The sequence below is a fragment of the Martes martes genome (assembly GCF_963455335.1).
Source record: "Martes martes genome assembly, chromosome: 6".
NCBI lineage: Eukaryota > Metazoa > Chordata > Mammalia > Carnivora > Mustelidae > Martes > Martes martes.
In genome coordinates this window covers 57,791,424-57,813,475 of record NC_137893.1, presented here as the reverse complement: position 1 = coordinate 57,813,475, position 22,052 = coordinate 57,791,424, and the positions used below count along the sequence as shown (strand labels likewise).

General features: G+C 37.7%; 1 protein-coding gene across 2 annotated transcripts in view; it reads left to right on the top strand.

The window, feature by feature from the left end:
* Positions 1 to 22,052, top strand: part of UTRN (utrophin) — a 498,673-nt gene that overhangs the window by 385,485 nt on the left and 91,136 nt on the right. For both annotated transcript variants that reach the window (XM_080807218.1, XM_080807219.1), the window contains 2 exons: positions 5,842 to 5,971; positions 19,565 to 19,833. In XM_080807218.1, the coding sequence (XP_080663344.1) occupies positions 5,842 to 5,971; positions 19,565 to 19,833 (399 nt within the window). The remainder of the gene's footprint in view (positions 1 to 5,841; positions 5,972 to 19,564; positions 19,834 to 22,052) is intronic.

The following is a 22,052-nucleotide window of genomic DNA, read 5'->3' as shown; positions in this document are numbered from 1 at the left end:
CACAATATTTTCTGGACACATGAATGAACCCATTTTAGACTTGCAATCCCAGTTAAATGACAGCTGACTATAACTGCAGGAGTAATCTCTGGTGGCGCCAGCAGAGGAGCTGGGCAATTTGCCAATCCAAAGAATCTTGAATAATAAGTTATCATTGTTTTAAGCCAATACATTTCAGGCGGATTTGATACACTGTAATAATAACAGATTCCTCCTTCAGTGTAATGACTCCAGTAGCTTTGAAACTATGCTCTATATAGTTACCTCATGGAATAGGATGTGGAAAAAAAAGAGAAAGTTGGAGTGAGCCCATACCACACCTTTCAGTGAAATCTTTTATTTGTTTATCTAGGGAGGAAAAAAAAAAGACTTTTGCCATTAATTCAACAGTAATCAACAATAAATTAAAATGCTTAGTATTGACTAGCTGATAATTAGTTAATAGGAAGGAGTGCCTGGCTGGCTCAATGGGTAGAGCATGGGACTCTTGATCACATGTTGTAAATTTAAGCCCCATGTTGGGTGTAAAGATTACTTACAAGTAAAATCTTTTAAAAAATACCTTTGATAATTAGATTATTGGAGAAAACTACTTTTGCCTTAAAAATTATTTACTTAATAATTTTCAAAGTATATAGTTCAAGTAATCCAGAGCTAACTGGAATCCAATAATTTAGGATATCCAATTTAGGGTAATCATATGTGGGAGACTTTTTTCTATTTTGCTCCTCCCTATTTTGGAATCCTACCTAGTATTTAATCTGAAAGCATTCCTTCATTTATTCCTTATTCCCTAAGCATTTGTTGAGTACTTTCTATATATGTCTAGGCAAGCACTGAAGAGAATTTCAAATGAATAGATGTGAGCCTTATCCTAGAAGAACTGCAATATAATGGTGGGACAGATGCGTGGTCACAATACATCAGGATGAGCTATGCTAGAGAAATAGGAAGTGCTCTGGAAACTCTGAGGGGGAACATACTGAACATATGCAATGAGCTACTTCTTTGTGAATGGGTGGACGGGTGGGCATAGAGGTTAGACATAAACAGATTACCTTGGGAACTTTTTTGGGAGAAAGAACAGAATTATTATTTTGTTTTAATAGTAACTTTATTGAGATACTATCCACACAGCATAAAATATCAAAAAACAGTTCAGTATCTTTTGGTATAATCGCAGAATTGTTCAGCCATCATGACTATCTAGATTTAGAACGTTATCCCAAAAAGAAATCCCACACCCACAAGCCATCACTCCTCCATTCTTCCCCCAACCATCCATCCCTAAGCAACCACTGTTCTACCATGTGTCTCTATAACCTTATCCCTTTTGGCATTTCATAGTAATGGGCTTCTATGTCTGGCATCTTTCATTTACATAACATTTGCAAAGTTCCTCCATGTTGGAACATGGATCAGTATTTCATTCATTTTTATTGCTGAATAAGACTTTCATTATATGGGTATACAGCATTTTTTTAATCTGTTCACCAGTTGATGTTTGGGTTGTGTCCACATTCTGGCGATAGTGAATAATATTGGTATGAACATTCATATACGAGTTTTTATGTAGACATTACTTTTAGTTCTCTTGGGTAAGTTACCCAGAAGTGGAATTGCTGGGTTACGTGGTAACCCTACGTTTAACATTTTAAGAAACTGTTGGATTGTTTTTCAAAGTGGCTGCGCCATTTTATCATTCCACCTGCAGTATATAAGGGTTCCACCTTCTTCACATCATTGCCAATACTTGTTATTGCCTGAGAAGAGAGTTGTTTTGAATGAAAATATGAAGTCATTAAAATAGAAAAATTCCTATTAGATTATGTTATACTCACTAAGGCAGCCCATATGTAAGTCATGTGATATTGGAACCTGAAGCTGAATGCCCTTTGTAGCTCTGTATACAAAACAACTCTGTTAGGGTCTAATTATCTTATCATTAATGTTCACCAGGTGGTTAGGAAATGCTGGCTTTCTTTTATGTCTAATTGAGAGGTAAACGGTGGTGAAATGATTATATGTATAATACTGTTGAAAGTTAAACCCATTTCTGACATACAATTAAATGTAATTGAAATAGGACAAATTGAATAATAAAATTAAATTTACAAAATATTATATGAAATGTATGCTCTTCTGTAGGATATTTGGGTGGTGAGCCAGCATTAGGGCTCGAGCCCCACATTTTTACTTAGTTGGCATGGTTCCCACATGCCCACACTTGCCTCTTCTACTTCCCTCCCTTGGCATATCAAAGGAGTTCACGAGACATTCCCCTGCCAACGCTCTTTGCAGAGAGATTGTTTTAAAAAGTGCTGAAGTTTCATGTGGTTAGGAAGGAAAATAGATTCTCCAGTCCTGTGGGGCATTCTCACACTCAGATTTGTTTTTCATGAGTCTGAGAGACTTGACAATGATACTGTAAAAAACGGGAATGTAGATTGGACAGTCATAGCCCCCTGCTATCTTGTCCTGCTCTCCTGTGGCTTCCCAGTGCCCATTATTGGTTGTCTCACATGCTCGGTTAGGATTTCATACAGTGGTTTTTGTGACCTGATATCTGCTCGGCTCTTTGGCACTAAATGTTTAAGTTCCCTCAGTGCGCACACCATCACACTCCCTTGTTCTTCTGCTAGTGTTTAGTTTCCTCTTTTGGAAGTACTCTTCTCTCTCTACAAGACTCTGTTTAGACACCACCTCTACGAAGAAGCATTTCCAAGCCCCCTAGCTCTACCAGGTCCCAAAGCACTGATGTTGGGTGCCTCGTTTACCACAGTGAAAAACGAAAAGCAAACAAACAAACAAAAACAGAAAATGTCCTCAGCCTTGTAGAGCTTATCTTTTATCTGAGAGAAACTGGTGAGAAACAATAACCATAATAACTAAAGCCTATTTTGCTTAGTAGAAGGTGATGGGAAATGTAGCGGATGGGAGAGGTGGAATTCTACATTAAATAGCAGGGGTGGGTGGGCTTCATTGGGAAGGTCTCTTGGGAGGAAGAATACGCCAGGCGGATATCTGAGGAAAAAGCCTTCCAGGCAGAGTAAACAGCAGCCAGTGAAATCTCCCGTCACGAGAGCATCTGTGTTAAATTGGTAGAATTCCAGCCATCAAGGAAGTTGACTGGCTAGTGTTCCCAAGTATCCTTTCTGTAGACAAATATATATTGCCGTGTGGGTGTTTGAAATTCTAAAAATAGTTTTAACACAAATCTCTCGGATGCGATTTCCATTCCCCGGACCCCGAGCCAATGCTCATTTTGTGGAGCAATAGTAATCCAGAACTCCCCTTTGGGCACTACTGTACACCTAAGTCATACGGATCCTATTATCTTCTTTCTCCGCCAGGAGATCAGGATTCATGCTTCGTGAAATACATGCTCCGTAATCACCGTGTGTTTCCGGAGGACCGGCACTGCTTCTGTGCTCCCTTCTCTGAGTCACATTCCTTTATGCTCTGTCTTCTCTCAGTTTTTAATCCCCTTCCCCATCATCACCCAGTTGGTGTTTCCTGGTTTCCCTTTTGTGCCAAATCTGGAAGCACTGCCTGGGAATCCTCATCGTATTTGATCAACCAGAAGGAGGAGTTATTCTTCTGGCTCCTTCGCGTTCCTTTTAGCAACTTGCATTAAATAGGTTCATGTCTGGGACTTCCCTTTCAGAAAGAAGAACTCTGGCACAGCCCTTGCGCATTATTTTAAGAATCTTTACCTCTCCCACATTTACTGGTTAGATTTGGGTTTGGGGGGAATAAATACTCTGGATTACTAAAATTTTTATAAATCTGCTGCATTACCCACTGTTTTTTACTGTTGACTTTTAAGCAACATGCTTTTTGGTATCATTATTTTATATTTTATATTTCCAGGTGCTTTGGGAAGTAGATACCTTAGGAGTATTTTCATCAATCTGGAGCTTCTTGCTTTAACAACACAATAATCTAAATTCAAAGAATAGGCTCAGGATCTGGGCATGTTTGTATATATTTCTGGATTAAAATGTATTTTCCCTGTTTCTCTAGCGTCTCTTCTGTTTTCACATATCAGAGACTTTAAATGTCAGAAGATCGTCTTACTTGTCTTGAATGTCACACCTGGGGACTTCTTCACAAGCCACATTTCTCAGTAGAGGTGGTGAGGGTTTTGTCACATAGTCATTTGATGCTCACGAAGGTGCGAACTGATGTGGGGATTTGCTGATTTGTGCTTGCCTCGCAGTCTGGTTTTATAGATGCTATAAAGGTATCTATGGATTTTAGAGAATGGTGCTTTTTGCTGTTCTCACTTTATTAATTTAAATTTTTTGTCAAGATAATAATTGTAAGTAGTTTAAAAGTCAAATAATAATAATAATAAAAATAATAAAATAATAAAAATAAATAAAAAATAATAAAAAAATTTAAAAAATAATAAAAAACATTTCTTACCGGAAAAACCAACGTTCTGTCATTCATTTCCCCTTCCCCTCCCCCACCAATAATGTTCTCTTTTAAATTCATTACTTGTGGGGCGCTTGGGGAGCTAAGTTGGTTGAGCATCACACTCTTGATTTTGGCTCAGGTCATGATCTCAGGGTCCAGGGACTGAGCCCTTTGGGCTCCTCTCTGCTGGGGATTCACTCTCTCCCCCTCCCTCTGCTCCTCTCTCCACCCCACCCCCCAACTCACACTCTCTCTCTAAAATAAGTAAATAAGTAAAATCTTTACAAAAAAAAATCATTATGGGTGTTTTTCTTATGTTTAGCTCTGGTTTTCACATCAGATGATTATTCTGGTTTTCCAGATTATTTTTCTTTCATTTACTGTGGAAGATGAGGATTTAGCCTGCGAATACCCTGCCATCCCAACATAGTTATGCAAAATGCTATTTAAAAAATCGTTGTGTTCAGAAGCAAAAACTGTATTGATTCTAAAATTGTACTAGAATGTGGTATTTTAGAAAACAAAAACCAGAGTTTTCATAATGCATTATAAGGGAACTGCACTAAAAGCAAAATATTAGAGCCAGGAGGTGTTTATGTGTGTAATTTTAAGAGGATAACAATAATACCAGCATTCGAATAGCACATGAGAAAATCTTCATTTCCTCTTACCTTGCAGTAGCCAGTGAGTAAGCTTTGTTTTTAAACCCTAGTCAGTTAGAGTCTTAATCACCAAACATTTAATGGGAACAGAGGTGAAAGTTTAACCCTACTTAAAAGAACGAAAGTACTAAAGGTAGACTGTTCTGAGAACCATAAATTTGCATGGAAAACCTCACAAGGGAAAAATCGTAATTGCCTCAGCATGCTAGATGGAACGTATTTGAAGATAATTGGAGACTGTCTTTTATGTGTTCTCTTTGGTTTAGTTTTGATTTCATGTACTTTAATTTGTTTCCATCTCTTAGTTTTTTTCCTTAATATATTCTAAAGAATGTAAAACACTTCTGAGGATCTCATTACTACTTGTGAAATTGCCTGCTCTTGTACTATTGGATGTAATTTTTTTTTGCCAGTCTTATAAGAAAAAGGTATCTTCGAACAGGCTATTCTGTTTTAGCAGTCTGACAGGAGTGATCACCCTAAAAGCACATTTTGTGTAAGCTCAAACATACTATAACAATTTCCCTTAGGTGAATATTGTAAAGATTTTTGTTTTGCGTCTTTAAGTCCTGTCATCTTTTTGCTTTTATTCATGTTTCATCATTCATATGTGTAAAATTTATATTTTCACTTCAGACTTTGCTTAAATATTAGTCATTCCCTTGACAAATATGGTCAGTAGTCTAATTGACATGTTTCATTAGTTGGTGAACATAGTAGGTTACAAATTCAACTTTTGCTTCTCTTTGCAAAGGCCCTGAGACGAGAGTTAAAGGAGAAAGAATATTCTGTTCTGAATGCTATCGACCAAGCTCGGGTTTTCCTGGCTGATCAGCCAATTGAGGCCCCCGAAGAACCAAGAAGAAACCTACAATCAAAAACAGGTGAGATTGGTTTCTTTCATACGTCATAAAAACACATGTGAGGGAAACAAAATCCTGAAATCAAGTAGGAAATTTCCTTACAGTATTTCAGGATCTGATACTAAAATTTTTTCTTCTGAGTGTTAGTTTAACCAAATATGTCATTATTAACAAATATCTAGATTTTTACATTAAAATGAGATTACTGTATACATCAATATCCTTATTTTACAAGAAAATAAACTGCAGACAAATAGATTTAGTAAAAGGCATACTGTAACTAAAGGTAATTTCTTTGATAAAGAAAAATGTGTATTTCTTATATTCAAACAAATTACATGATAAATGCAACTAGAGGAATGGCATTTAAAATACAATATATATAAATACATAAATAAGCAAAGATTTTTTTACGCTTCTGTGTTTTCAGATTACTTTTTAAAATAAGGCACTAAAGTAAAGCACCTTTCTTTTAAAAGCAGACAACAGACTTTATTTAATTTAAAATTAACCTATTCATGTACTGTTTATATACTTTGGCTGAAATTGAAACAGAAACTACCTTCTCAGCAAATAGCAGTAAATCACACAATAAACTTAAGAGATGAATCGGGGGCCAACATAGATCTTTGTTATGATTTTTCACTGTTGGCAATAAAAGCATTCTGATGCATTTTTAAAAACAAACATGCCATTCAAAATATTTTTTCATCTTTCACCTCACATAGTGAAGGCAGACCTAAAAGACTGCCTCATGCTGTGTACAGCAGCGTAATTCATGAGCATTTATTACTTGTTAGGAAAGTACAGTTGGAAAATGCTTTCTTTGACTGTAGCTGAAACCAGAACAGACGTTTGGACAAGTAGCCATTTTCCTCATCAGCCTTTGTCAGATCAGCCCTACTTCAACCTGAATAAATTTCCCATCAAGATCATGATAGTCTTAACCCTCTAAGCCTAGCTATGTGTGTCTATGTACACACACACACACACACACACACACACACACAGACTACTTATCTCTTCTAACTTTCATTTTCTGCGGGTAGCATCATTGTCTTTCCACTCAGCCTACTGGTGACTCAAGTCATTGCTGGGTCTCCACCTTTCAACAAACCCCACAGTGTGCAAATCCCTCCTAATGGATATTTCTGGCTTTGAAGCAGTACTCCTTCTGAGGATTCTGTTATGTATGTACTGTACACACACACATACACGCACGCAGCCTACACATGCACACGCTAAATGAATGCGTGGGTGAGCTGAGCACCTGTGGGGATGCTTGGGCAGTGGGTGGGTTCAGGGAAGAAGGAAGACCACTGGGATGGAATTATCACAGCAGCAGGGAGGAGCAAAGCCCCTGGCAGGGCACAGTGTGCTTAGGCAGGAGGCGGGCAGGAGGGGGGTTTGTAGGGGCTGTCTGGTTCAGAGTGCGGAGGACCTGGAAAGTCAGAACATTTCAACTCAATACAAGAAAGAAGGCACTATTACAATTGTTGTTGTTAAACTTGGAAGAAAAATAAGTTCACTCATCTCAACTTTTACCCAATTTAAAGTCCACCTTCAATCTGCGTTTCTTGTCTCCTTGCTTCCCCAGTACTTTCCAGAGCATAGAGGCAACGTTTTTATAATAAGCTACTTCGTTGCGGTAAAAAAGTGTTATTGTATCACTAAAGCTTCACTTTGCTCTAAATTTTCCTTCTCGGTGGGTAGTCAGTTTAAGGGGCATGGTAATAATTGCTTTTTTGCATTCTTATTTGGCTATTAGATTTGGTATATTTCTAAGCCGCTTTCAAAAACTATATTGGGGGTCAAGAAAAAGTCATCAGTTTAACTTTATGGTTTTTGTTTTTTTATGATTAGTTTTGTTTTTTTTTATGTTTTTTGTTTTTTTTTGTTTTTTTTTTATGATTAGTAATTTTTATACTTTCCTCCTTTACTGATACTGCTTTCTGCAATGCTGGCTGATTTTACCTGCTGTTAAAAGTAAATGAAAGAAAATTATCCATAATAGCTTTTATACCTTTGCTGTTTACCATGAGTTTTGCAGAGCTGCTATCAGAAATAGAGAGCATTTGAAGATTAGTTGTACGTGGAGTACTCACTGTCGGGGGGAATAGATCAGGGAGAAATGATATAGTGATTTTTTTAAAAAGATTTTATTTATTTGAGAGAGGGAGAGTGAGAGAGAACATGAGAAGGGAGAGGGTCAGAGGGAGAAGCATACCTCCTGCGGAGCTGGGAGCCTGGTGCGGGACTTGACCCCTGGACTCCAGGCACCCTGATAAAATGATTTCTTATTGCATTTAATAAGCAGTTATTTTTTTTAAATATTTTATTTATTTATTTGACAGAGAGAGAGAGATCACAAGGAGGTAGAGAGACAGAGAGAGGGGGAAGCAGGCTTCCCGCTGAGCAGAGAGCCCAATGCGGGGCTCGATCCCAGGACCCTGGGATCACGACCTGAGCCGAAGGCAGAGGCTTTAACCCACTGAGCCACCCAGGCGCCCCTAAAAAGCAGTTATTTACTATGTTGTATGTACCATGCATAGTGACACAGCAAAATGGATCCATCTCTACTTTTAAGTAACTATTTCAGAAAGTACTTCTCTGCATGACTTTTCTAAATGCCTTTTTCTCTTCAACTGTGTGTGTGTGTGTGTGTGTGTGTGTGTGTGTGTGTGTGTGTGAACCTGTGGTGTTTTACTTTATTGTGAGTATTATAGGTATGAATTGCTCTCAGGAATCTATTAATTGGCAAATCCTATGAAAAAGAAATTTATTATTTCAACAAAATGAGAAGTTGCTGATAATCTCACCAGATATGCTCTGCTAGATATTTCCCTTTTCCCCCAGTTTTATTTAGATGCAATTGACATAAAACACTGTAGAAGTTTAAGGTATACAACATAACGATTTGATGTGTGTATAGATTGTAAACCGATTACCATGATAAATCTAGTTAATATCCATCACCACACACAGTTACAAGTTATATTTCCCTCTGATGGGAACTTTTAAGATCTAATCCCTTGCCACCTTTCATGTATGTATATTTTAAATACTCAATAATCACTACTAATATTACTGTCTTACTTTAAGCCCTTGCCATTTTTTGTTAGGACTAGTGTTAATTCTTTCTTAATTGGTACCTCTGTATCAAATAGACACTACAGTGATAAATCTGAAACTCAGAACTGGCATTTACTTCCCAGGCTTAAAAACCACCAGTAGCCCCTGGAAGGGCATCTGAGCTCCTTCCCCTGAAGCCCAAGGCTGCACAGGGACTTAGCCTCAGTTTTCCTGGGTGGCAGGAAAACTGCCTCCTCTCCTGGTTTTTCCTGCCTGTGGGTCTGTATTACCGCAGGAGTTTCCAACTCCTTCCTTGTTTGCCCACCCAGCCCCTGCTCACCCTGTCCCAGTCAGCGATGGCGCTCTGTCTCCCCAGCTGCCTTCCTGTCTCAGCTCTTCTCCCTGCTTCCCCATCATCTCCCTGACAGTGTTACTGTGTCCAGAGCTCAGCCCTTCCTTTCCTAGTGATCTTTCTCCCTTATGGAGAAGCTGAAAAAGTGTGTAAAATGAACTGAGCAGCCAAAATAAATATTATACAGCAAATACAGTGAAGATCCTACTTGGATTCATGGAAAAGCGACTCTTTCCAAGGTATTAACTCTTACTTTAGACACTGTTGTAACTAGTTTAACTTGTTTCCCAGTGAATGGTGGGTATGTGGCAAAATGGAAATGGCAGGACAGGGAGAAGGGTGACAGTGAGCAATGCCTGCTGGCAGTCTGACAGCAAGGAGGAAAAAGAAATTCTAGAACGGATATATGAGGCTTCTAAAATAAAACAAAGTAGTCTTTGGGACTTTTTACAATAAAAGGAAATTGAAGCTATGAATTATGGTTTGTTTATTTTTGAAGACAGAATATAAATCAGGTAAGAGAAGGCATAAGAATTTATACTACATTTTAGTATATTTCCTTTTAAAATGGCAACCATAAAAACCTAGAGCTAAATAGGTAAAGTGTGGCTGTCTGGAACGCTAACTCATCAGAATAACTCATTCTACCTATAAATGGTTCTTAAGTAAATATAATTTTGAATTGAACTGCAATCATCTGAATAATGATAGGTATTTTACAGAGTTCACAACTTTGTCAGTAGCACATGTATCTGGTTGGAGCCATATGGAAATGTTTAATTTGTTTTAATCTGTATCATGTCACTATATTAATTTTCTTTTTAACACAGTTGAATTGTTTTTCATTTGATCTTAATCACCTGGTTTATATCTGTGAAGAGGTAGAATGATAGAAGAGTACATTTTTTATCATTCTTTTGATTGTTATTTGCATGTCTAAACCACTCTCATATTCTCCTAACTACTCCCAATGAGTCAGGTAGATAAAACAGTATACCTTTTTCTTTCCCTCCCTCGCTTCTTTCCTTCCTCCCTTCCCTCCTTCCTTCCCTCCCCCCTTCCTTTTCAATAAAAACGCAAACGCCAAGAAAATAATGTGGTGCTGAACAAGGTCGCAAGCTAATGTAGCATAGATCCAGGAACAGCGCTCAAAACTTCTATGTTGGTGACCTTTCTTAATCCGAAGTGTTTTGGCTCGCTTTCACCACATCTCTTCCTTTTTCTCTCCTCTCTCTCTCTCTGCTTAGTGGCCACTGTCTTGGCTCCTTTTCCACTTGCAGTGTCTAGAGCCTCTTAACCCCTCACAGCTGTTTCTGGCTTCTCCTTTATTCTCCCAGCCTCCCCTTACCCGTTACTGTTCTCAGTCCCAGCTTTCGGTTCCTTTTGAAAAACCACGTGGCTGCCCAGGGAAGGTCGATGTACAGGCCATCTGGGGACTCAGTCACAGTCAGCCTTAGTCCAATCTGGCCCCCAAACCTCTTGAGATAATCAGAGGGTACGCGTGCCTTCTCACCTAGTTGTCACCTACAGTTCAGGTTAAAGGTCGGATTCGCAGAGATGTCCCTCTCTCCGGCATAGGGATGCCGACACACGTGCGCACATGTCCGTGTATATTTTATGATTTGAGGTTATGGTATCAGTTGCTAAATAAAACTTAGAACTCTTAGAGGATAGTTCACCTCTGAAAGTGTTTACAAAGTTGTGCAACTTATTGTATATTTAGATCTAGGAAAGCTCTTTTCCTCTTCTCAGCTTTTCATTTTTAAGATAAAGAAGATTGCATTACTGTCTTCATCAATTTCCCCATGAGTCTTCTTTAAAAACCATGCCAGTTAAGGCATTACTATTGCTACAACTAGTATTTTATTCTAGGCTGTCTGAACATTATTTCTTTTTTGGTCTGATATACTTGGTTATTTGATTTTGTTTCTTTTCATTATAGTCCTGGAAAAAAAGACATCTCTTAGTTTATTGTAGTCTTTCTCTGCTCTGTGTGTGTGTGTGTGTGTGTGTGTACTTTGTATAGTTAGGTATGACTATACTTGTGACTAAGGTTATCATTTTTTCAGATGCTAAAGTATTAAGGGTTAACATTTTTTCCTCTTTGGTCGTTGACAGCTGGCTATTTACATTTACTAGTAGTTAATATGTTAACTCAAGGTGTAGTGTTTTCTTTGAATTATTTCATGTTTCATAATATTTTAGATAGCCAATTATTAGGAGTACTTTTCTCCTGTGTGAAATTTGTGTATGATGTAACAAAGAAGTAATAAGTGACATTTTTCAGTCCACTGGGTCAGTCCATTTTATGCCAGTGTTAGCAAACTTGTGCAAATAGAATTTCATGATCATTAAATGAGTGCAATGTGAAACTGTCATACAGTTTAGTAGAAGTTACTTTTATACTGATTCTTAGTATAACTTAAGTTTACAAAAAAAGATGGCAGTAACTATTTCCTTGCAACTCATAAAATGAGACCAAATTACACAGTATAGCCTAAGTAATTAGGTGCGTAAAACTGATGGGTGTTTTCTCCCAGGGCATTTTTGCTTTCCTAATACCAGCTTTAGTAATTAGAACCCTAGTCATAGTAAATGGCAGATACCCAACTTCCATAAGTGTAGACACAAGGGGAAATGTATTAGCCTCCATAGCTAAATTACAGGAAGGGAAAGGTCACAGCTGGCCACAGGGAATAGAAGGCCACTCAGAAGCTTGTTCTTTCTCTCCTCCTTTCTGTCTCTTTTTACAAGTTTTGATTTTCTTAGCTGTCCTCTAACCATCTACCTTATGACCCCCTACCAGGGAGGGACAGCCTTCTTTAGCTCTAGCACATCACCCGAGAGGGCTCTGATGGGCTCAGCTTGAGTACCATGGAGCTCAGTGTCTACTGGGATTTGCATGCCCATGCTATAAACATGTTAGCTGGAGGAAGAGTCAATGCCCAAGGAGGAAGGGAGAGAAACATTAGTAGACATTAGTACACATCTTGGATGGATCAGGCGCTTCTAGTGGGCCAGGTGCCTCACGTGCCTTGTTTCCTTTAATCCCCGTAACAACTCATTGAGATGTGAATACTGTTACCACCCATTTGACAGATGAGGAAACAAAGGCTTTGTGAGGTGTGGAAGCACATTGTCACTCAGGACAGAGCCAAGGCGCCATGTTGGCTTATTTGCTAAATTTGGCGCTCTTCACCACCATGGTATACCCTCTTTGTTACGCCAGTAATCCTAAGTGCTTCCAGCTATTTAGTCAAAGTAATTTTCTATATTCTGCTACTTTAAAAGAAATTTCGTACAGTAATTAAATACATTTTGTAACCCTTTACTTTTCCCTTTACTATTGCTTATTCTGTACTGAAATATCAGGCTGCTTAATCAGATGGCATCCCAATTCACTGATTTCCCTAGCATCAAGGGAGGAGGTGGTTAGGCAATATTAGACTTTTTAATTTTCATATACAAACTTGAAGGATAAATAATAGCTTTCAGGCCTTATAGACCAAGACAATAATTTAATTAGCTTCTCAAGTCCAAATTAGATTAGTAATGTGGTAATGCATGAAAAAGCACAGAAAAATATAATGTTGCTTTCTTTTCCAGTGTTCCTTAACTACAGAGCAGCAATGTGATCCTTCCCCAATTAAAGTTCTATAATGTATGTATGGATGTAATGAATCTAGTCTTCAGCTTTCCTGAAATACGTGAGTTGGCTGACTAAGCCCACTGATTGGGTAAAAATTTCAAAAACTTTTTTGCATGATAATGAATGCCATAGTAATGAAATCCAATTTAAATAAACAAATCAACATTCTTGATGAAGAATTATATGATAACAAAGGTTAGTTTGATGGGCACAGCATTTTAAATTAATTGTTCACCATCTGCTATGTTCTCTAATCACTGTTGCAACCATCCGTAAATTACATTTGCCTCATAAAAAAGAGGGCAGTATTTTACATGTATGTATTTTATTGTAATTGACATTTGGGATCTTACTTTTTTTTAATTTAAAGTATAGGAGGATACTAAACTCTTTTAATGGAGTGGTATACTTGTTTTTGTTGTTCCTCTTGAAGGCTGGAATCTTCAAGAGTGAGTTAAAGGGTTTGCCATTTTTTAAAAAGGTTAATGCAAACAAAGGCATAAAATTTTCTCTTCAGTTAAACTTCTCACTTACTATGGCAGTACATAAACGTAAGATGGGCGTAACTTCTTTTGTAAGAATGGCTAAGTATTCTAGGTACTGAGGATATGATAGTGAACAAAACATATCCTTCCCCTCCTGGAGTTTACATTCCCAGCTTTCCTTCTTTCTTCCCAGTACCATCCCCCAGCCCCCAGGGACTTGTCTACTACTGTCCAGCACTCATCAATGACTTGAAAAAATTACAAAACAGTCATTAGTATGAGGAAATTCAGGGAATATTCAGTTACAGAAAATTGAAAGCTGGATGATCTCAGGTGGCTTAGCCGGGTCTGTTCCAGGATGTCTCTGATGTTCCTGCTCCTTTCCTTGGAGGTTAATTTTCTTAATGATCTGTCCGTCCTTCTTCCTCAATTCAGTGCTGGGTTTATTTACATTGGCTTACTTTACAGGAAGAATAAAACTTAAAAGTGTCCAGACTTGGGTTCTATCTTCATTAACTTCTGATCAGATGTACCATTCATCTCCCTCCACAGTGTGCTCTGAATTTCTGGTTTCCTCTCTGTTTTCCTTCCCTCATTAAGACCTTGCATGTGGGTTTTTGTGGAAGATACTCCCTAAAAGTCTTTATCTTGGAGTTCCTGCTTTTCTCTAAATGTATCTATTCACCCGTCCTTTTTTTTCTTAAGGATTTGAGAAGTCCCTTGGCAACGTGGATGGATTCACATTATCTTTATGATGTTCCTACTAAAAGATTTAGGTAACACATTAGCAGGTTAATCTAGTCCAGGTCACCTCTTAATATTGTCACTCTTATAATGTATTAGATGAACATAATTAGAAATATTACAGTAATCAGCTGATGGCCCTTGATGATGTACTTGTAATCTATTTCATAATGATTGTTATCATCACACAAAATAGGAAATGGGCTGAGTCCTCTTAAACACTGATCATCAAAGGGATTAAGTTAATCTTAATCATGTAATCAGAAAAGGTGGAGAGAATATATTTCCCATTATTTTAATCAGAAGCATTTTTTGGTTATGAAGGTAAGAGAGAAATGGAGGGCAGGTAAAAGGAGAGATAGTAAAAGCCTACAGGGATGCTGTTTTCTGTGTGTGTGTGTGTGTGTGTGTGTGTGTGTGTGTGTGTTTTGTTCCTGTGAATTCTTGTTGGTTAATATATTGGTTTGCTTATGTAAAAATCCCTAGAGATGTCTAAACCTCCCAGACTTAGTAATAAAATCATAAAAGGAATCATAAAAGAAGTGAACCTTTTTTTGAGGTGCTCTTATGTGCCAGGCATGTGCCAGTAGCTTTACAGTTATTAACTGAAGTTCAGAGAGATAAGGAATATATTTATTATTATATAACTTGTTAGTGTTAGAACTGGCATATGATCTCTTAATCTTTCCTTACACTAGATTGTCCAGGAGTAAAAATGCTACTCTAGAAGGTTTGTTTTGTTTTTGTTTTGTTTCTGTATTTGCTTGCCTTAATATTTCCTTTTCATCGCTTGGTGAAATATAAGATTATAGATACATGTAAAAAAAAAAAGCAAACAGTACAAGTAAGATATTTGGAATTACCAAATTAAAAAAAAAAAACCTTCGTAAGGTTTGTCCTTCTCTTTGGCAGTAAAGACCTTTTTATAATCACTTTATATGGGTATAGGGAGGAGGAAGGAAAAATAAGTGGAATATAAGGTTTAGTATTCTCAGTAAAGAGTTAAGCTAAAAGTTCCCTTGAGCCCAACTCGGTTCACTAATTATATATTGAGGACATACTGGTTTCTAGACTGGGTATTGCTGAAACCAAGATGGAAAGAAAGAAAACTTGAATGACATAAGTCTTAGAACCTATTCACAATGGAGATTATATATGTCAATTTCATATGGAGAAAGAAGATACAATAAATATGGAAGATCATTATTTATAAAGCAACTGGGGTGATTCTAATAAAGTTCTGTATTATTTCATAGGAGAAACATACACTTTCTTTATTGTAAAATGTTTTTGTATAAGCACACGTAAGGAGATTGTTTGCCTTTCTACTGTGAAGATTTCTTTGAGATGTATGGTGACTTTGGCTTTCTTATAGAATTGAATTTTAAAGTTAAAAGAACCCATTGGAATAAAAATGATTTCCCAGCATGAGAAAATAGGGTTCCCACTTGATAAAAGTGAGTTGAGCAGGTCATTTACCTCTCCTAGGAGCCAAGAGCATGATGGGGTCGGGGCTGGCTCCAAACCCAGTCTCTGCTCTTGGTCCTGCTTTGTTTTCCACCTGCATTTCAGGGAACCATGGTGCAGCTTTTCTCAGCCATGGCATAGAAGGTAGTGAGGTATAAATGCCACCAATTAATTTGCATAGTTGAAGAATAAAGATAATTGGACAAGAGAGAAAAATTCAGGATTGATCATTGCTTTCTACTCTCTTTTGTCTTTTTCTTCTCTCTTCTTTCTAAAAGGTAGTTATTAATTCTTCCCAAAAGATAGTTATCTATTGTAACACAATAAAGAAATCACTATTTCAATTACATAAATATGGAATTAATATAACAATATTTATAATAAAAATTAATCTATTACATATTATGTATAAATACATACTATGAATGTAGAAAGTAAATATAATTGCACCCTCAACGTTTGGTCAGTTAAATAGGAAGGCCTGAAGAGAAGAGAAAGGAGAACCAGAGTGCTGCCTCTCAAAAAAATCCACAGAGAAGGACACACACACACACACACACTACAGGGAATAGGGAAGTGACAGAAAAAGCTATTCTGGTCTGAAAATTGTCAGTAAATTTATTTGGTTTTATCCTGCTGTTTCCTCCTTCTCTCAGATTAGCCTCTATTACTGCCTTTTCAAATGCAAATTAGATTACCCTCTTATCTCTGAGCTTCATTTGCTCACTGGGCCTTCAGTATTTAGTGGCCCTGCCATTGCATGGGAATGACACAACAACTCATCCGAGTGGAAATACTCCAGCTTCAGCAACGGAGACCAGAGAAATCAATTTGTAAGCCAAGAAGCTGGCAGTGCTCTGTCCTGACAACACGTTACAGTCATCTGGGGAGCTTTTAAAATATATCTATGCTGCCCTTCACCGGTGACCAACTAAATTTGAATCTCTTGGTATTTTGGGGGTAGGGCCTCGGAGGATCAGTATTTAAAAACCAACAGGCAAACAGACTCTCAGAGGGGTTTCTAGTATGTCCCCCAAATTCTGAACCACTGGGTCCGAAAGATTCTCCACTCCTGCCTGAGGGCCTTAAAATTTATGGCAAAAAAAATACCTCTTCAGAAATTTTGAAGGGAACTTTCTTCTTTGATTTTCAAATAACTAGAGGATTTTGAAAATGCAATTATATCCCTTTATTGTTTTCTTCTTTTATGCCTTTTTTTTTTTTTTGCTGTTTTTTAATTTGTTTTTCTATTCTCTTGCCCCACATTGTCATAGCATGGTATTTTATATTTTGCTGCTTATTACCTGTATCACAGACATTCTGGAAAGTTTTTGTTTGGTTTTGCTCTTCCCTCTGTTCCTGGTTTAAAGTACGCATTAAACTGAGGTTGGTACTGTAATAGGAGGTACTTTTCTTCGGACTCCATGATCAGTTAATCTGTATCCTTTCTGGCAAACAGATGGGGAATTGAACATAGAGCTTTTCTTTTCTTCTGAGGAGCTGCTTGAGTAGGGATTATATAATAAATACCACAAAAGGACTGCCCCATCAAAAGATTTTACATTTAGTGAAGACAAAAATGTCCCAGCCATGCCAGGTGTTTTGTCACAGGACAAAGACCCCGTGTGTCTCCCTGCCAGGTTATTCAGTGACTGACTCAGAAGCAGTTTTTACTTTATCCAGGCGAAAAAAATCATCATAATTAAGTTGTCTGTTCAGAAATTGGTACTGTATCTTTTTCTTTTACAAAAGCCAGGGAAACACGAGTACTTAAAATAGATCTTTGAAAAAGACCAAGTGACTTAATAACAAACACAGGTGCTACTATCATAAAAATTAGCACTCCTTTTCTCATGGGGCTATTAAGGATGATTTTTTTTTTCACCTCACATAAATAACATTTATTTATTTTGTATATTTTATATTATTTATATGGAAGCATTTATATAGATGAGGCATATAAAAATAAAGCATTTTATGTTTATGTGAAATACATTTCATGTAAATGTTCTGTATTTCTCATTTTCTAGGTAAGGATTTAAATAAGGCCTGCCTAATGACATACCTTTCCTCCAGTACTGTTGTAAGGGACTGTATCCCAGCTCAAGCATTCCTAGAGGCTGGGTGTTTACTTCACTTGTTTTCCTAATTTCTCCCTTACTGGTGGGTTCGGTCTATCTGCCTATCATTACACAGCATCTCCCTCTCCTCAGTTCAGTTACCAAGGACTCTGTGTAGCCTTTAATACTTGAGCAGTGTGACCCGGAGTTCTGTGGCTGTTAAACTCTTCATGGTCCCTTTGGTTCCCAGAGATTTATTACAGTTGTTTTCAAGTCTAAATATTGATTTCTAGAATTTTCTGGAAATGTGTTCTGTCCCCTGTAGCTTGACTTTTAAATAATACTAAAGAAAGACAGGACGATGAATTTATGTTGAAGATGAAAGTTACTGTTCAGGAGAGCTCACTTTAGTCCGTCTGACCACGAAGTTCATCTTACCAAGAAGTTCAGTGAACTTCAGTTCATTTTTACCAACAATTTGAAATATTTTGAAGTGAAGTGAAGTTGCTAATGTAATTGATACTAAAAGATGGGTTATTATCACACAGAAGAATAAGTATATCTGTCTTAAATTCTCTACAGCTTACGTTGATTGTGTGTTTCTGCCTGGCCTCTGTTTTCAGGGGACAAGCAGGACAACCGTCAAAGCAGCGAGATAGGAAAGGGGGCACCCTTGGGTATTGAGGGAACTGAGACCCAGGAGTGTTTAGCTGGAGAGCTCTCCAACCGGCTGTGAGGGTGTCTGCTCTATGTTCATCAAATATCTCTGCCCTTGTCCTGTCAGCTTCTCATCGCTGCTTCTGAGATCTCTGTGTTTCTGGGTTTGAACTTGACTTTCATTTCTTTCTGTATCTTTTGCTTGTCTTCTGGACTCTTACTCTTCCTTCCTGTCCCTGCAGGGCCTTGCATGATGCCTACCCTTTCCTGTCTGAAAGTCTAACTTTTTTTATTTCAGATATCCTAGAAGCCATTTTGCTGTATGAAATATTTGGGATGATCCTTGAAATTTTTCTATCTTCCCGTTGAAATGTTTGTGGACGTGCTACATGTCTGGGCTACAGAAAGTGCCCGCTGTTAAAGATGAACTGCCAGATAGACTCAGCAATGATGAAGTATCTAAGATAGATTATTTGTCTTCAGTTAGTTAGTTTGTTTGTTTTTTAAAGATTTATTTATTTATTTGACAGACAGAGATCACAAGTAGGCAGAGAGGCAGAGAGAGAGAAGGAAGCAGGCTCCCCACCGAGCAGAGAGCTGGATGCGGGGCTCAATCCCAGGACCCTGGGATCATGACCTGAGCCGAAGGCAGAGGCTTTAACCCACTGAGCCACCCAGGCGCCCCTCTTCAGTTAGTTTTAAGAAACGTGATCAATTAATCTTATTTTCTCAGCCTTTCCTCATAACTGAAAGCTATTTCTCTCGTAATTATACTTCCCATTTTGATTAAGGACAATGAAAGACTGTCTTTGGATTTTATAGAAGTGAATTTATGTTAAAGAAAAACATTTTTTGAGGGATTGTGTTACATTTCAGGGTTTATAAATGTATTGAAATTCAAAAGTCACTAAAACAATGGGGCCACTTATTACTCTGAGTAGCTGTTTTCTTCTTTGGGAAGTAACAGGGAATTAATTGGTGATGAGAGTATAGAGAAATTTTTTCTTCCCCTGGCTCATATAAACTGTGTCTCCGTGATCCTGGTAGCAAACCCTTACAAAAGGTGGTGTTCTCACTTGGCTATTGATCAGACTTCCAAATATTCTTTTTTTTTTTTTTTAACTGCAGAATTGACTCCTGAGGAGAAAGCCCAAAAGATCGCCAAGGCCATGCGCAAACAGTCCTCTGAAGTCAAAGAGAAGTGGGAAAGTCTAAACACGGTCACTAGCAATTGGCAAAAGCAAGTGGACAAAGCACTGGAGAAGCTCAGAGACCTGCAGGGCGCCATGGATGACCTGGACGTTGACATGAAGGAGGTGGAGGCCGTGCGCAATGGCTGGAAACCCGTCGGAGACTTACTCATCGACTCCCTGCAGGACCACATCGAAAAAACCATGGTCAGCCTCACTGCCTCAGATAAAGGATTTTAAGAAATGTTTTATTGTTGAATCTAACACGAAGAAAGTCACATGTAAAAACCATTATAAGTCATTTTATGAAGCCAACCCCATCACAACTCCATCAAAATCAGGATAGAGAGATTTTTTTTTCCAGTCACGACAGATGTTTTCCATATGCGCCTCACCATCAGAACACCCTCCCCATCAAAATAACAATGAACGAGACTTTCACAGTAATTTACTTTCCTTTTTCTTTTTTTAATTAATTAATTAATTTTTTAAAAGATTTTATTTATTTATTTGACAGAGAGCAAGACAGTGAAAGAGGGAACACAAGCAGGGGGAACAGCAGGCCGAAGGAGAAGCAGGCTTTCCACTGAGCAGGGAGCCCAATCCGGGACTTGATTGAGCCACCCCGCCGCCCCAGCTTTTATTTATTTATTTTATCCTTTTTTTCACCCAACTCTGTGTCCCTGAACACTTCACTACTTTAAAAAAAGTAATGCAAAGTCCCTTTTAATCTCTAGATTTCCCCTCTATCCCTTTTATGTTTTGTTTACAATGTTTAGGAAACTGAATTGTGTGTTTTATAGTATTTCTTATAGCCTGGGTTTTGTAGAATGGCATCCATGTCATGAAGTTGGGCAGGTTCCTCTCCACTCTATTTCCTGTAAACTGGTAGTTGGATTTAGAGACTTAATCAAAAACATACTGTTTTGCTGAGGACTCTAATGTTCAATTTTTCTCTCACTGTCTGAGTAGATTATGGAAGGATTAGCTTAGCTATAAATTGTGTTTGTGGTCAGGAATGTCCCAAAGTTAAGGCTGATAGATCTGTGGTCCTGAGCCCCTTTGGCTCCCACATTCTAGAGCATATCCAGAAAAAAATTCATAGAATTTAGGCAGTAAGAGACACAGTAGTTGGGTTTGTGGTAGCATAGCAACCTCTATATTAGGTAGTCATGCGTCAAATTAAAGAATAACCTAAAGAAACATCAGAAGGTGTTAGACTGACAATATCAATATCATAAATGTGATTTTTACTGCAAAAGACCTATCTTTTGTGCACGGACACTGGATAACATTTTCCCTTTGTTTATGCATGTGGCTTAAAAGGAAGGAGAAAGGGTCTAGGAAATGAAATGAACATGCAGGCAAATTATATAAGCAAATATATGTGTGTGTAGATATGGGAATAATAATGGTTAGCATTTATTGAGGTATACTGTGTGCCAAAAACTGTTCATAGCCAGTTTACATGGATACCTCTTTTAATCCTCACGCCAACCCAACATGATGGGTATATTACGCCCATTTCACAAAAGGTGAAAATGCAGATATTGCTCAAGCCCACACAGCTGTTAAGTGGTAGAGTTTTCATGATTTCTTGCTTGCTCTTCTCTTTCATTGTAGGGACCTCGTTCATGCTAATGTAATTAAGTGCAACTTGTATCAGCTATTGGAATTCAAAACTTTGAAAGTTATGTGTTAAATTTTAAACTTAAAAAAAGTTTCGCTACTAAAAGAGTGTTAGTATCTGCCACCTTTCATTATAAATTTACATAAATGTGCAGAACTTGATGAATTAAATAGGCTTCTTCCTACAGCTCTGGTGTTCTGAAAACCGTTTCCATGGGCGAATCTGAGTTTCAAATAATGAACTGAAAATAAAGCCTTTCAGTAGAGGTTCTCTGGAAGTTACACACTTCTTGCAATTTAAAAGATGATCTTTAAACGCTGGAAATCTTCAATTCAGTGGTCTATGAGCAGTATATTTTTTTGGGCTACAAATATGCCTCTTGGTTAGAGCAAGAATTTACCCATTTCAATTTGAAAGTATCAGTTTTTAATGCAGGATGGTTAGTGTTGAAGGAAAAATGGAAAGTTGTATCTGGGCTGGTTAAAGACCTTAAAGTTTGGGAGTTGTTATTCCCATCTGATTAAAGAAATTACCCATCTCTCTATCCAAATCCTTTTGTTCAAATCTCTACTAAAGTGGAAAGCCAGGAAAAACATAGTTAATATTTAAGAGGAAGGAATAAACTGTGGATTAAAATATTTTCACATCTTATTAAGAAAAGGAAAATAAAACCCCACGTCTCATTAAACCAAATAAAATGGATTCAAAGTCTGGGATTTTGCACGTGTACTCCAAAGTATACGTCAAATCCCACTGAAGCTATTGGCAAATAAAAATAAGTACCGATTATTGCTAA